Source organism: Schistocerca piceifrons, chromosome 6 (genome assembly GCF_021461385.2).
Source record: "Schistocerca piceifrons isolate TAMUIC-IGC-003096 chromosome 6, iqSchPice1.1, whole genome shotgun sequence".
Classification (NCBI taxonomy): Eukaryota; Metazoa; Arthropoda; class Insecta; order Orthoptera; family Acrididae; genus Schistocerca; species Schistocerca piceifrons.
In genome coordinates, this window is record NC_060143.1 from 588,970,280 (window position 1) to 588,987,995 (window position 17,716).

General features: G+C 40.2%; 1 protein-coding gene across 1 annotated transcript in view; it reads right to left on the reverse strand.

Annotated features, from left to right (window-relative positions):
- Positions 1–17,716, reverse strand: part of LOC124802541 (phenoloxidase-activating factor 2) — a 262,603-nt gene that overhangs the window by 58,431 nt on the left and 186,456 nt on the right. The window contains exons 2-3 of the mRNA XM_047263400.1: positions 13,751–14,115; positions 1,680–1,985 (exon numbers count right to left, since the gene is read on the reverse strand). Coding sequence (XP_047119356.1) covers positions 1,680–1,985; positions 13,751–14,109 — 665 coding nt within the window. The 5' untranslated portion in view covers positions 14,110–14,115. The remainder of the gene's footprint in view (positions 1–1,679; positions 1,986–13,750; positions 14,116–17,716) is intronic.

Consider the following 17,716-nt stretch of genomic DNA (forward strand, 5'->3'; position numbering starts at 1 on the left):
AATCATGCTAATGATTAATTACTGCAGTTAAGAGGCACTTTGCTATATGTTAAATTTAAAAGTAAAATACAGTGTCCAAATGGGTAACTCAGTAAGCCTTATCTATTTATTGGTGTAGTTGTGTACATTTATGTAGCTTTGCATCTATATTTTATGTATTTGTGTGTTGACAACATACATACAATTTACATTTTCCACAGATGGATTAATAAATAAATAAATATTAAATAAAAGAATTAGTGGAACAATGCCATGCAATGGGTTTCTAAGCTACTCCCAGTTAAAGTCAAGAAATATGAGATTTCAACAATATGGATCCTAACATAAAAGAAACAAGCCTACTCATTTACTAAGGACCTATTTGTGTAGCACTTTGTGATCTGTAAACATCAAGTTCCTCATGAAACATAAAAGGACAGTAAGGGACACATTCCAGTTGCTGTCCGAAACTTACGTAAATAAGTGCTTATCATGTTTGCATGCCTAGGAATGACATAAGATATTCTCTTTTAAAGGCAGGGACTCTGTGAAAAATGACAACTGACCAGGTCATCCATGCAGATTGAGCCTCCAGGCAAACTTTGCCAAAGTCTGAATAGGAATGTACAAAAGGCCAAAGAATGATGGTTTTTGATGTTGTTGAAATAATGCCCAATGATCTAGATTTGATGCCTTTCAGCAGAGAAGCTGAATGTGAGGAAAGTGTGTGAAAAATGCAGGAAAAAAGTTGCACAAATGAAGAAAAGAGCAGATTTTTATAAAACAAATTATTGTTAATGAGATGTGTAGTTTCGCATACAATACAGAAATCAAGTGGCAATCTTTCCTTAGGACAGACAACTTGTCCATATGAAAAGATATCACGTACAAGTCACTAAGTCCAAGTGTGTGTGTGTGTGTGTGTGTGTGTGTGTGTGTGTGTGTATAGCGGTGCCACCCGCATAGTGCTATTGGGTTGTTCGAAGGGCGAGTATGCGTTAAGGGCAAAATTACACCACTTTCCTTTAGGGCCAGAGATTATTACACCGTACTGACACTATCTTTATCTCGTTGAGGCACACGTCATATTCATTTTGTCATATTTAGCTGTTGTGTATTATTATACGCAGATATCTAGGGCATCATTTTGACAGAATGTGTCCCCAGAAATAATTAACTAAATGTATTACAAAGAAGTTTTCAAAAAAATGCATGAAATTATGAGAATGAAGTAACCTCAAATGAAGAGGAATGAATAGCTCTTGCATCAGAACACTGTATCGGCCTGTAACCCTTTGTCAATGAAACATTTTAGCTAATAAAACTGTATGTTTCTGACATTCAAATCTGTGCTAAAAGAGTGTCATTTTGATTTGTATCTCATAGTGATAACGATTTCCTTAGGATCAAATGATGAAGGGAATGCAACATGCATAATAATAGCCTTAAATTTACTGAGAGCCTCTGGTTTCATTTTTCTTCTTTTTAATAGTACTAAACAGTAAATAGCAGGAGACAATGAAATTCATTCTTTACAAACACAAATTAGACTAATAATAAATTGCTTTCATCAGAACACCAAGGACAAAAAAAATCTCTCGTGACAATCATGGAATGATCTTTTTAACACACACACACACACACACACACACACACACACAATACAGTCGTAATTTAGGCCAAACTCTCTGAATACTTACCCAGCTACACAATGAGCGGCAGTCAGAACAACTTCACGGTGTATCAGTGAACCACCACATTGATAAACATTCAATTTCTCTGGGTTTCCATTGACGCTCTCTTCTCTGAGGATTGCCACCATCCAAGGGAATTCCCCAAACTGTGCCTCATTGTCATTGTTGCCCGTTATGCGGAAGCCCACGCCTTCCGGGTTACGGCGGCCACAGCCACTTCTTATATGTGGAGTAGGTGTGATAGGCCTGTCCACAGTCTGTGGTTTCTTGCAGCAAACATCCAAATAATTTTCACAAGGGCCATCTTGAATCCTAAAATTCAGACATAAGAACAAAATATTACTATTTTTTCTTTTTTTTTTTTAAAAAAAAAAAGCTGGCAAAGGGCACAAGTGTAAAAGAAATATATTTACATAAAAAAATGGCTCTGAGCACTATGGGACTTAACTTCTGAGGTCATCAGTCCCCTAATTAACCTAAGGACATCACAAACATCCATGGCCAAGCCAGGATTCGAACCTGCGACCGTAGCAGTCGTGCGGTCATTTACATAATATTAACATACTTCGTGTAATTGCATATGTTTATTTATTGTGTCACAGGAAAATGCAACTCATGAAACTAATAAGTTGTGAGACAGATTTGCCAGCCAGGAGGTGAAATGTGCATAATTTCTAACACATATATACAAAAGTAGAAGAGAGTCTTCAAATGCTAACATTTTTTATTAGGCACTGATAAGCATCATGCCAGCATCATTCCAGAGATAAGGACAGAGAGAGAAGCAAACACAGATAAGGGAGAAGAGAGATGAATAGTGAAATTAAGAAATGAAATGAAAAGTATTATGGAAAAACAATGGAGATTCAGAATTGGAGGGTATCAGGACACAAAGATGTGTTGGAGGCCAAGTTCCCCTCTTCACAGTCCAGTAAAACTGGTACTAAGTCGTTGGCTCCAAATAGCTGAACAGCTGATGTGGTACAGTGAGCATCTTTGAGTTATGCTGTACATCATGTTCAGGCAACTGGGTACTGAATACCCTGAGGTGGATCGTTATTCTATGCCCATTCATGCACTCAACCAGATTAATGGTGTTCACACTTACACAGAAAAAATGAAATGATCGTGTGGCATTGATGGCCGAGAGGCCCCATCTGGGGAAGTTTGGCTGCCGTGTGCAAGTCTTATTTCAGGTGATGCCACATTGGACGACTTTCATGTCAGTGGTATTGATGAAAGGATGATGAGGACAGCACAACACCCAGTCCATGAGTGGAGAAAATCTCCAACCCAGCTGAGAATTGAACCCAGGCTCACTGTATGATAGACAAACATGTTATCACTCAGCTAAACAGGCGGTCTACTTATATAGAAGTCTGTACAGTGGACACAAGTTAGCTGGTGAACAACAATCACTTTTTGCAAGTTGTTCTGCACTGGATATTACCAGTGGTGGGGAACTGGAGTACCACAGTGAGATCACCACGTCTGTGCTCGAAGTATGGGACTAGCTCAGATGTCGACTCCGTCCCTGTGCCGATATCCAGGATATTGAGGACCAGTTACAAGTGTTACAGGCAGCTACAGGAGAGAACACAACAGCTTTACGATATGCTTCCAAAACTAACCACTGCACACATCCGGGTCAGAATGTGTGCAAATATACTGGTAAGCAGGCACATACTGCTAAGTTCTTTGTTAATTGGACTCTATACTTTAATCACTGTAATTACATCACATACCCCTTAACCCATGAAGTTTCATTTTATTTTCTCTGGGTAGTTAATTTGTTTTGTCAGGCAGCTTATATTAAATTACTGACCAAGGAACAAAAAGAAGAAAAATGTGAGCGTCGAGGTATTTTACTAATCATAAAAGTAACAGTAAAAACAAAAAAGAAAGACAAAATAGGAGCATAAACTATTAGTTTGCGGTTATCATTGTATGTGTCAGGTTTGTGTAACTGTGAATTGTTATCTTTATCACTGTATTACGAACTGAAGAAACTGAATTATACATTCACTACTAGCTTATCTTATAAATATGTGTGTGTGATATACATATCATTTATATTTTCCATTGTAGTTTTGTTTTTATTTGCGACACAGAGGGGTAACTCCATCGACCATCAAAAGCAAAGGTAAAACAGTCCTTGACCTGCAGGTCTGTTTGAACTTCACAGTGCTCCATTAGGAATGGTGTTGTCAGTGGTGGTACATTCTCGCCTTAATGTGACTGCTGAAGTGATTTATTCAGGCAGCGATAGAGATCTTACTGCTTACTGTGGAATCCAAACCGATGTGTGACTTGGCATTTTTTTCCCCTACACAAGTCATTGCCAGACAGAAAGGAAGTACACAGTCAGTGAGAGAAAATCCCAGTGCCAACAGATGATCAAGACCAGGACCTTAGGGTTTGCAGTCTAGCACTTACTAAGTAATTATAAGAAGACCACCTCGGCAAATAAGGGATAAACTATTGGGCGAACTCGATCAATGCAGAGCCATTCTAAGGCTAATGTACCTCAATTTAATAATGATAATCAGAATAATAACAATAGTCAAAGAACTGTTAGAGATGAAAATACTGAACAGAGGAATACATGGAATAGACAGTAGTGGAGAGGTAAATCACAAGCTATAACACTGATAATCATAGGGACTAGCAACCTACAGCATCCACCAGTATTAACTGTAATAACACAGAAAGGGGAAAATTAGAGCACTTCCGGGGAGGGGCTTCGCCCCAGAAGCAGTTGAAAACAGGTTGTGACAACTGAATTCTAATTTAATGAGGTGTGATAAGGAGAGAAGCATATCGGATGATTCATTACAAGAAAGGGAACAAAGTCCTAAGAGACATACAACTGAAACTGAATGTAACTGCACGGTGGGCACCATTGTGGTGACCATTATTGCGGGTTATGGTAGTGAAACTTGTGTTCTTAGAATAATGCAAGATGCTGTATGTGTTCCCTATAATACTTGTAAATGGGGTGAAAATAGTAGGAATTATAGGGAAGTTAGCTAAGCAACTCTATACTCAATTATTAGTGAAATTTAGTCTATAGAAAAATGTCTCTGAATAACCAGTGTTTTTAGTACCAGGGTTAAATATACCAATAATTATTGTAATTGATCAATTAGTAGAACATAACGTTATATTGGATTCGATCAAGGATTTACTAACATTACATGAAAAGTCAGAGCTAATATTATTGATTCCTACAAACATACATACACGTATATTTTATGGTATGTGTGGATTCTAGAGCCATCACAATGGGTTCAATTTTAGAATGATTTCTGTAATCAAGTTTGTATTTTTGAATGTTTTGTTTAGTTGTGACCAGCTTTAAACAGTCAGAGGACAAATTCCTTGCTTAAGTACAACTGAGAATACTTTAAATAACTATGCTTTTAAATGAACTCTCTTTTAATTACTTTGTGTAGCTGCATACACATTATGAATAGATCAACATTCAAGGGAAAACTAACAAAATTCTATATGACATCTGAAATCATGATAGGGATGGAAATTCTGTCAATGCAGGATGCAAATGACACTCATCTGACTGATTCCACATTCCTTGGTAACATGTCTCATACCACTGTGTGAATTCATTAGCATCATCTTCATTGTTCTCTGTGATTTTCAGCCTTCTTTCTTGTCCTCTTTTTGACATTCAAGCAGCCTGTCCACTCTATCATCTTAATAATTTGTGCTATTGCCTGGCGCACTGGACAATGGTGATCCCGACAGATAGCCCTATATCACTGTCCTGTTTTTATGGCATTTCTTTTGCATTCACCATATAAAAGTAGTATATCCAACTTCTCCTCATTAGTGTACACGTCTGCACTCAACAAATTTTGAAGCAGAAGCGAGTCACCTGCAGATCAGACAGGTAAACAGGCAGATGTGTTGACATTCTGACACAGTGTAGAACAAGAGCTCTGCTTGGCAGTGTTTGCAACGCTAATGCCGATTACGGCCACTGTGCTCTCAAATTTTGGGGCATTTCTCGAATTTTTTATGACAGGTTTCAACATCAACATTAACAAATGCTATAGCACTGCAATTGTCATCTCAAGAGCTATTGAACACAGTTATAAAAAGCATATGCTTCTATTTTAAAAAAACGTACTTGCATCAATATCCTCATTGATATGTGTAACCACTCACAAGATAAAAGAGGTGTTACATCTTACGTAACTAACCCTGTGTGTGTGTGTGTGTGTGTGTGTGTATTTTAGATTTTAGATTCTGAAGATGCCTACTGTACAACCCCAAAACCAGCAATACTGTTCAAAAAACTTTGGGATCACCTTTGGGATCGTGACTATTATCCAAAAAGTTATGTACATCATATGATCTACATCTACATCCAAACTCCACAAACCACCTGACGGTGTGTGGCAGAGGGTACCTTGAGTACCTCTATCGGTTCTCCCTTCTACTCCAGTCTCGTATTGTTTGTGGAAAGAAGGATTGTCGGTATGCCTCTGTGTGGGCTCTAATCTCTCTGATTTTATCCTCATGGTCTCTTCGCGAGATATACGTAGCAGGGAGCAATATACTGCTTGACTCCTCGGTGAAGGTATGTTCTCGAAACTTCAACAAAAGCCCGTACCGAGCTACTGAGCGTCTCTCCTGCAGAGTCTTCCACTGGAGTTAATCTATCATTTCCGTAACGCTTTCATGATTACTAAATGATCCTGTAACGAAGCACGCTGCTCTCCGTTGGATCTTCTCTATCTCTTCTATCAACCCTGTCTGGTACGGATCCCACACTGCTGAGCAGTATTCAAGCAGTGGGCGAGCAAGTGTACTGTAACCTACTTCCTTTGTTTTCGGACTGCATTTCCTTAGGATTCTTCCAATGAATCTCAGTCTGGCATCTGCTTTACCGACAATCAACTTTATATGATCATTCCATTTTAAATCACTCCTAATGCGTACTCCCAGATAATTTATGGAATTAACTGCTTCCAGTTGCTGACCTGCTATATTGTAGCTAAATGATAAGGGATCTATCTTTCTATGTATTCGCAGCACATTACACTTGTCTACATTGAGATTCAGTTGCCATTCCCTGCACCATGCTTCAATTCGCTGCAGATCCTCCTGCATTTCAGTACAATTTTCCATTGTTACAACCTCTTGATATACCAGCATCATCCGCAAAAAGTCTCAGTGAACTTCCGATGTCATCCACAAGGTCATTTATGTATATTGTGAATAGCAACGGTCCTACGACACTCCCCTGCGGCACAATTGAAATCACTCTTACTTCGGAAGACTTCTCTCCATTGAGAATGACACGCTGCGTTCTGTTATCTAGGAACTCTTCAATCCAATCACACAATTGGTCTGATAGTCCATATCCTCTTACTTTGTTCATTAAACGACTGTGGGGAACTGTATCGAATGCCTTGCGGAAGTCAAGAAACACAGCATCTACCTGGGAACCCGTGTCTATGGCCCTCTGAGTCTCGTGGATGAATAGCGCGAGCTGGGTTTCACACGATCGTCTTTTTCAAAATCCATGCTGATTCCTACAGAGTAGATTTCTAGTCTCCAGAAAAGTCATTATACTCGAACATAATGTGTGTTCCAAAATTCTACAACTGATCGACGTCAGAGATATAGGTCTATAGTTCTGCACATCTGTTCGACGTCCCTTCTTGAAAACGGGGATGTCCTGTGCCCTTTTCCAATCCTTTGGAACACTACGCTCTTCTAGAGACCTACGGTACACTGCTGCAAAAAAGGGGGGCAAGTTCCTTTGCGTACTCTGTGTAAAATCGAACTGGTATCCCATCAGGTCCAGCAGCCTTTCCTCTTTTGAGCGATTTTAATTGTTTCTCTATCCCTCTGTCGTCTATTTTGATATCTACCATTTTGTCATCTGTGCGACAATCTAGAGAAGGAACTACAGTGCAGTCTTCCTCAGTGAAACAGCTTTGGAAAAAGACATTTAGTATTTCGGCCTTTAGTCTGTCATCCTCTGTTTCAGTACCATTTTGGTCACAGAGTGTACGGACATTTTGTGTTGATCCACCTACTGCTTTGACATAAGACCAAAATTTCTTAGGATTTTCTGCCAAGTCAGTACATAGAACTTTACTTTCGAATTCATTGAACGCCTCTCGCATAGCTCTCCTCACACTACATTTCACTTCGCGTAATTTATGTTTGTCTGCAAGGCTTTGGCTATGTTTATGTTTGCTGTGAAGTTCCCTTTGCTTCCGCAGCAGTTTTCTAACTCGGTTGTTGTACCACGGTGGCTCTTTTCCACCTCTTACGATCTTGCTTGGCACATACTCATCTGACACATATTGTACGATGGTTTTGAACTTTGTCCACTGATCGTCAACACTATCTGTACTTGAGACAAAACTTTTGTGTTGAGCCATCAGGTACTCTGAAATCTGCTTTTTGTCACTTTTGCTAAACAGAAAAATCTTCCTACCTTTTTTAATATTTCTATTTACGGCTGAAATCATCGATGCAGTAGCCGCTTTATGATCGCTGATTCCCTGTTCTGCATTAACTGTTTCAAATAGTTCGGGTCTGTTTGTCACCAGAAGGTCTAATATGTTATCACCACGAGTCGGTTCTTTGTTTAACTGCTCAAGGTAGTTTTCAGATAAAGCACTTTAAAAAATTTCACTGGATTCTTTGTCCTTGCCACCCGTTATAAACGTTTGGAGTCTCCCAGTCTATATCCGGCAAATTAAAATCTCCACTCAGAACTATAACATGGTGGGTAAATCTACTCGAAATATTTTCCAAATTATACTTCAGGTGCTCAGCCACAACAGCTGCTGAGCCAGGAGGCCTATAGAGACATCCAGTTACCATGTCTGAGCCTGCTTTAACCATGACCTTCACCCAAATTGTTTCTCATTTCGGTTCTCCGTCAATTTCCTTGAATACTATTGCACTTCTTATTGCCATAAACATGGCTCCCCCTTCACTGTCCAGCCTGTCTCTGCGGTATACATTCTAATCCGAGTTTAGAATTTCATTACTGTTTACATCTGGTTTCAGCCGACTTTCTGTCCCTAGTACTATGTGGGCAAGGTGACCATTTATTAATGAGAGCAGTTCTGGGACTTTTCTATAGACGCTCCAGCAGTTTACTATTAGCAGATTAATATTGTTATTCCTTGTTGCATTTTGCCTACTCCTACCTTGCCATGTCTCAGGAGGCGTCTTGTCGGGCCTACGGAGGGAATTCTCTAACCTAAAAACCCAACATGTGCACTCCACACATACTCCGCTACCCCTGTAGCCACTTCCTGCGTGTAGTGCACGCCTGACCTATTCAGGGGAACCCTACATTTCTCCCTCCAATAGTGGAGGTCGAGAAATTTGCACCCCAGATCTCCGCAGAATCGTCTGAGCCTCTGGTTTAAGCCTTCCACTCGGCTCCAAACTCGATGACAGCGATTGGTTCTGGGAACGATACTACAAATAGTTAGCTCAGATTCCACCCCGCGAGCGAGGCTTTTCGCCTTCACCAACTCCGCCAACCGCCTGTATGAACTAACGATGACCTCTGAACCCAGACGGCAGGAGTCATTGGTGCCGACATGAGCAACAATTTGCAGTCAGGTGCACCCAGTGCTCTCTATCGCCACCGTCAGGGCCTCCTCCACATCTCGGATGAGACCCCCCAGAAAGCAGACAGAGTGAACACTGGCCTTCTTCCCCGACCTTCCCACTATTTCCCTAAGGGGCTCCATCACCTGCCTAAGTTGGAGCTCCCAATAACTAATAAACCCCTCCCCCCGTGTGCCTGCTCGGATCTTGTTGAAGGAGTGGCCACATGTCCACCCATAGGCAGAGTGGGCAATGCCATACGGCCAGCCTCCACATTGACCCTCCACCTCGTGCGCCGCGAATGCCGCTGAACCTGCCACTCCCCTTGGGGAGAGGGTGGCCCAACCGCGCCCGGTATGCGTGAAGATGTCTCAACAGCAGGGACAGTGGGTGAAGCATGTAACACCTGGGGTGTACCATGCGACGCACCAGATTCCCCACTGCCACTACACTCCGAGGCAGCAGCCTGAAGACGGCTGACCACGGCCATCAACACGTTCAGCTGTTCGCAAACAGTGGCCAGCTCCTCCTGCGTCCGTACACAGCAGTCACACATCCTATCCATTCTAAGAAATCAATTTACTGTAGAGAGTTAATCAACTTTTAACTAGACTGCTAATTCACTAAAGGCGGCTTATAGTTGACTAAACTGTGGTTACTAGACATTTCTTGTACAAAACAATGAAAATAGCACTACCTGTCTCTGGACTGTATTCAAAACAAACACCAGCACTACTGGCACTGTGGCTGACTAAAGGGACTCTCTCTGACTGTATTCAAAACAAACACGAAATTTATGGAACACTATTACTAGCACTCGACAATTAAAGCTTCCTAAAAGCAAAAACACACAGAAGAAGAAGTGACAAGTAAGAAAAATACAGTTAATACTTAAATTAACGTAGCTCGCTGCACAGCAGACGTGACACAGATGGCAGTTACGATGACACTCTCCAAACTGTCATACTGTGTCAAATTATATTTAATTTAGAATATTTATTAGAAATTTATGAACATGTCAAACATCTGTACTTTTGAACATCATGACAAACTAAACAACCCAAAAACACTAAAAAAATTATAACACTTCATATACTGATGGTTGTAATTATATCCTAACATGTTAACAAAATTGTATCCTAACATGTTAACAATGATGTAAATTTTTGTTACTTAAAAATTTATGAGTAGCTCACTTACGTGCAACCAGTGGCTGTGTATTTTTGATTGATTCAGTGTGTATTTGTCAGGCAGAGTACTGTGTTGTGTCATTGCTATGATGAGCTGTCACAATAGAAGTTTAAAGTCACATGAAGCAGATATGTTTTATTTGAGTCTTTAGTCATGCAGCAAGTTTCCACAACCAAGAATCTTCCCCTGACTGAGCTAAGTTAACTATGCAGTACTGGCCATATGTTTGCAACACACCACTCTAGAAATAATTTAAAGCACTAGAATAACTGTTGCAATAATTTAGGTTAAGAGAGCTCAGGTTTTAAAACATTATGTAAATGAATAACTTTCAGGCATATTACAGCAGTGTTATAAACATCTTTAACAAAATCAGATCCTTGCATTGTCTCCCATGTGTGCTGCAAGGAATTCATATGAAAAAAGGTTGTGTCCAGGTACTGAAGGAAATTTTCCATTAGATCCTTCAGAGGAAATTTTCCATTAAACTGTTCAGACCAAATTGGTGCAGCAGAACTAGTGGGCATAATAACTACAACTCATCTGTAGTTTTCAGAAATGTGGGAGAATATAAGTTGTCTCTAGACAACTTGTCATTTGAGATGCATGAGCAAAATTAAATCTATGAGAATGCAATGGCACTGAGCCTCTGTAGTGTTTCACTGATTGTGACATCATTTATGTCATTAGCATAGTCTAATACTACCACCACTGTTACTGTGGCATGTTTGCTCATGTCCCATGTTGCCTGGTGTAAGAAACAGCTTCATTCACTAAGGTAGGATCTCTGTCTCCCTCTCCTCACAACAGGAGGTTCTCTCTCATGTGGAGGCTCAGGGATTTGCTCCCTTATGAAGGAACTAACAGCTCTGAAGCCTAGAAATAGATTTTTCCACTTATAAATTTGTATCCTTTTAATTTTGCAGTCTTCTCATGTCAATTCTCCTTTTGCTATATATATAATTTTACTTATAATCAGTCTTTATTGCAAAATTGTTTATTCATATGACCGGTTTCGGTTCATTCACAACCATGTGAAATTTGCTGGATTTGGACGGGTTACTCCTGTAACTGAAATATCAGATCTGAAGATGGTTCTGAATGAACCGAAACCGGTCATATGAATAAAAAATTTTGTAATCAAGACTGATTATAAGTAACATTATAAAATCACTGGTTGCTGTTATCCCAACAAAACCGGTCATATGAATAAAAAATTTTGCAATCAAGACTGATCATAAGTAACATTATAAAATCACTGATTGCTGTTATCCCAATCAGACATTATGTCTGTTTTTGCAAAATATACATAATTTTCATATAATCTCAATGAGTAAGTTGGAAGGCTCTGTAATACAACATATATTTGAGCAGTAGCACTATTCTCAGCAAATTGTATAAAGCAGGAGCATTGTATCGTGTTCTCTTTGGCATTAGATAGATTTTTCTGCTTATACATTTCTCACGTGAATTCCCCTTTTGATATACACATAATTTTCTTATAATCTCAACGGGTAAGTTGGAAGGCTCTGTACTTACTCCGTAATACAATCCACATTCAAGTGGTAGCATTATTCTCAGTAAATCCTACAAAGAAGCAGTGTGGTGTCACGTTCTCTTTGGCACTTCGGTCGATAACGCTGATGCAAGTTAAAGATTTTTACTTTCACACCAATAGAATTCCACAGGACTAAACTATGTACTGAGAGATCCAGGAAGTGAGATGGCCACATGCAGGTGCTGTCTGCAGGAACTTTTGAGCGACACGAGTTAGGTACTGTTGAAAATTGGTTCTTTTCTCTTCTCCTATAGTATGATTTGTGACATTAATCAATGTTCCAAACTGCCTGAATACATATATTGTATATTAGTTCTGAGAAGAAAAATTGTCAGAAGGTAGATTGTTCAGAAATACAAAGAAGAACACTTGTGTGTTGTTACATTAAATAACAGCTCAATACTTCTCAAGTCTTCCTATCTCGATACTGTACGTATTTACGTTCCCCGCAAATAAAATTTGACATCTACTGCAACCATTCATTTTCCCCAATCCTTATCTTTTTAAGTAACAACTGTAAAATTCCCACAGATTGTCTGCCTATTTATAAAATTATTAGTCTCAAGGTTGTGTTAAGTTGCAGTTCATAGGGGACACACTGCAATGAGTTTCATAGAAACATACTTACTAAATGTTGTAGTTAACTGTAATTGTTGGCTAAATCTTTACATTAATTTCTGTAGGCACCATATGAAACTATCTGCTTATTTAACTTAACTGTGGATTCTTTACCTTTATAATATGCACTCTGTTTTGTGAAACTGTTGTCTGACCTCACGAGAAAAGTATGGTGTCCAAACAGTTGTCAAAATAGCCAGTAAACAATAACAATTACATATCAGTGTAATAAATATCTGCTATGAATGACTGGTAATGCAGTTATCATCAAGAACAATGTGAGCATAGTCATCCTCATTGTTATTGCACGTTTCCCATAAAATGACATATGTAGCCAAATGTTGATGTTCAAAATTCAAGCTTCCCTCTCAGACATGGCAGTAAGATTATAAAGGAATGTTCTGTGCTGTTGATAATGTAAAATTATCAGATTGTACTATGATTTGTAATTTTCCCCTCTTTTCTTTAGCACCTACCCTACCTTTGAAAGGGTCTGGTAATGACAGAGATGTCCTCATCTACTATAAGGCAGTTAATATAGTTTGATTCTGTATCCAGTGCCCTTCATGTTGTTAAAATTGTTACTTTCAGGGAGAGAATTTGTATGCATCGAGTGAGTGAATCATGTCAAAAACATTTTGTTCGTATTAATGTTTTGTTTCTGAGGTAGAAATAGGGGAGTAGTTTGAAGTATGGAGAACAACCTAAAAACTGCAGTCTTGTTACATAGTGACAAGACTGTTAATTTATCTAAAGATACAATCTCCTCATATCACAAGACAAGGAAATGTGCACATATGGTTGTCCAATAATTTTTAAATTTTCCTGTATTTTCTAGTCAATCAAACACCAATGTACATCACCATAATTGAAAGTATTTGCCTACAAGAGCAAACTTTGTGGCTCTAGAAGGAGCTGAATTATGTACACAGTTAGTGGCACAAGTTAACAACATCCCATGCATTTTATTTTTGCTCTCTGATGTTGACAATATTGACTAACAATCGCAAAGGAATTTTTGAAGAGGGCATGCACAATACACAACCAACCACCGATCTGCAAGCCACCCAGTGTGATGCAGGCATCACAGACTCACCCCGGGTGCTCAGCAGAACGTGAAAGGCGTATGGAAAGAGAGTCGAGGCCCGACCTGATGTCGATGAGGCCGACCCCGTCAGTGATGATCGAGTCGTTCTGACACAGGTAGTAGGGCACGCACTCGCAGTCACCCTGCGCCATCGACCCACTTGGCCTGTCCTGGTGTGGAATTCCAGCTGCTGCCGGAGACTGTGTCTGTGTTGAGGGGGGCGCAGGTGCAGGTCCACCTGGGCGGCGCGTCGTGGCTCCCTTGATCAGCTCGGACAAGCTCTGGCCGCCATCCTGGGGCAGTGCCCCGCACACTGCGGTCATCGCCACCAACACCGACACGACCACCATCCGCCGTGAGATGGTCATTCTGCTCTGCAACAAGCAACATACTGCTCACACCACTTCCTGAACATACAAGCTCATCAAGTAAAAGATTTGTCATTTGTCATTTCAAAGGTAACACAGAACGTTCACAAATGATGCCACCTTATGAAAGAGTGATTGTTTTCTGTTTCAGTTATGATAAGATTTAATTGAGCAAGAAATTGGTAACAAATTACAGCAGAAACCATTCACTGTCATAGAATAAGTCACATCAGCCTGTATGTTGAGACTGAAATTGCCTTTACAGAAAATTATGGTAAGGATTCACAGTTTCCAGAAAACAGTAAATGTACAAGATGCATCCAAAAGTGGTCAATCTGAAGTGCTAGCTCTAGAAAGATGTAGAAGATGTATACCCTCAGTCCCAAGAAGTCTTGTGGCGCCTTTATACCCAACACGATCTCTCTGTTGGCAGTGCCCACACACCATTGTGCGTTTAAAGATACATCTGCACAAAATTACTGTCATTCTTGAGCCTGTCACCTTAATACAATGCAAGATGTGCAACTATGAGTCACTGGTTCACGTTAGCTGTAACAGCAGAAGGGAAGAGCTTGGCGATTGCTTTTTGTTAGACAGGGTATGATTCCACCTTGAATTAAATTCACATTTACACACTGAAACCTGCTGAAGGATATGTATTAGAGTTTCTTCCTGTTCTGGTCGCATGGGAAAAATGTTTGTTTTAATGCTTCTGTGTACCATATAATTGGTCTAATCTAACCTTCCTGGTCCCTAAGTGATCAATATGCAGGTTGGGAGAGGGGAATTCCAAGGACATTCCCAGTATCTAGGAGCTGGGGTGAGAGGGGTGAGGGAAAGGAGGAAATTTAGGAAGCAAATTACATTAGTTCTGTGGTGAACAATGAAATAGTTCTGCAATTTCAAGACAAATGAATCTACGTAAACTTTATACCAGTCTGTATCATTACAGGTTTCCTCAAACGAACACAATGAATGTGTGTGTATCTGTCAGGGAAGTATGTCGATTTGGTTGCTGAAGCTTTTTCTTTTATGGGGTAATTGGTACCTATCTCAGGCATCTACTAATTTAGTTTTTAATTCCACAATGCTGCCCCACAAGTCAAACAAACCTCTGATATTTCTGATAATACCATCCTTTGCATACATTTAATATTTCTGTAACAATACAATGGTGTATGGGACCCATGCTGAGAATGTCTAAGACTGTAGGTATGAGTGTTTTGTATGCAGCTTCCTTTGCAGACTGACTGCATTTTCCCAGTCAGCATTTCAATGTGGTAAGGTCTGTCACCCACTTTACTTACAATTGGGACTACACGATAAATCTACTTCATACACCTACAAATTGTTACATCGAAGTATTCTTACAAGTTGACTTATTTCAACTGCAACCAGTTTGTATTGTAGCCATTGGATATTACATACTTGCATTTTGTGAAATGCACCATTTTGCTTTTCTGTACATTTAAAACAAGTTACCAACATTTGCACCATTCTGAAAGCTTATCAATATACGCCTGCCTATTTGTGGACATCCTGTCATCTAATAAGCCTACTTCACTGAAGATAAATGCCTCTTTGGAAAATTCTGAGATTGTTATTAGTATTTTCTGTTAGGGCATTAATATACTGTATGAAGAGCAATGGTCCCACAGGACACTTCCTGGGGTCACACCTGAATTTACTTCTACATCTATATAGGACTCTGCATTTCCCCTACCACAGCATCCTCAATAGTAAGATTACTGTGTCTCTGGAGTTCTTTGGATTGTGTTTAGTTGAGCTGAAGCTATTGTGTGTGGAGTAATGTGTAATTAACTGAAGTGAGGAAAGCAGAAAGATTGCTCAGTCTTTGAGAAGGAGAAGAGCAGATGTGTTTATCAATCATTAGTCATCAGAAGTAAGTGTTCAATGAAATAAAACTTAATGATGTAACCTTGGTCTTCTGAGAGTTTTATTGTCGCAATATTTAAGTAGTAGTGAGTGACCTGAAACCTGATGGTTCAGTTGCTGCTTCTCTCCACTAATACCATATACCAGCCACTAATTTTGTCGGTACACTTGTCCTAAATTACTGGAACAGTGGTATCTCCCTTCCTATCCCTCTGCAGCTCCCTAAACAGCCACACCATCAACCACCACTCCTCTCCTACAAACCGAGCTTGGCCAACCTCCTTAACATCCCACAGCCTTCACCACTGCCTCCCAAGCCAAGAATAACCCATAATCCCAAGAACCAGTAACAACAGTACAGTATCTTTAACCTCTCATATAAAGCAGTCTCCCCTCCTGAATTATCTGTATTATCTAAGGGTCTCACTTTCAGCCTTAAACCTGCATTTGATCTTGCTGCTTTGGTGAAGGACCTCCTTTCGTTCACACATAATATCCATTGGAAATATCACTTTGCAACCCAACCCCAAAACCTTTCCAACAGCAAAACTGACATTGACCCCTGCCTCGAACAGTTCAGACCACGATCCCAACTTGATCCATCACCACTACCTCAAAATCGACCCTTACAAGCCTTCCAAGAATTTCTCACATCCAGCATTGCCTCAAAACCCTTCCTCAGTTCCCTACATGACCCTAACCTATCCTCTGTAGAACTCCGGTCTCTCTGTTCCCTAAAAGCTGACGACTCTATTATTATCCTTCCAGCAGTTAAAGGATCTACCACTGTAGTACTTGACCGAAAGGAGTACGTTAGTGAAGGTCTACGCCAGCTGTCTGACACCTCTACATACAGCGTCTACCGTCAAGATCCTATCCTTATGATTCAAACTGACCTGCAATCCCTCCTTAAAACCTCAGGCCCCCCACAAGGACTGATGCATCAATCCATAGAACTTCTCACCCCACCCAAACCACACACTCTCACCTTTTACCTTCTGCCTAAGATCCACAAACCCAATCATCCTGACAGTCCTATAGTAGCTAGCTTCAAAGCAACCACTGAACATATATATCTGCCTTAGTTGATCAACACCTGCAACCTATAGTACAAAAACTCCCCTCCTACATCAAAGATACCAACTATTTACAAGATAATCTAAAATCCATGCCCATCCCACCCCCACTCCCCACACCTTGCTTGTCACCATTGATGCCACCTCCCTCTATACCAATATCCCCCATGTACATGGTCTGTCTGCTGCTGAATATTTCCAAACCTCTGACAGCCTTCCTACTCATCTTAATCAACTTTATACTTACCAGCAACTACTTCACTGAGGGGCAGACATACAAACAGATCAGGGGTATGGCTCCTTCCTATGCCTACCTTTTCATGGGTTGCTTGGAAGGGGCTTTCCTGGGATCCATAAGTCTTCAGCCCCTGGTTTGGTTTGGATACGTTGATGACGTCTTTACCATATGGACTCAGGGTGAGGCTGGCCTGCTAAATTTCCTGGAATTTCTGAATACCTTCTCCCAATTAAATTTCACACGGTCCTATTCCAAATCCCATGCCACTTTCCTTGACGTTGATCTTGTCCTCATCAAAGGCAAACTACACACTTCCGTCCATATTAAACCTACTGACAAACAACAGTACTTACTTTTTGACAGTTGCCATCCTTTCCATGTCAAATGTTCCCTCCCA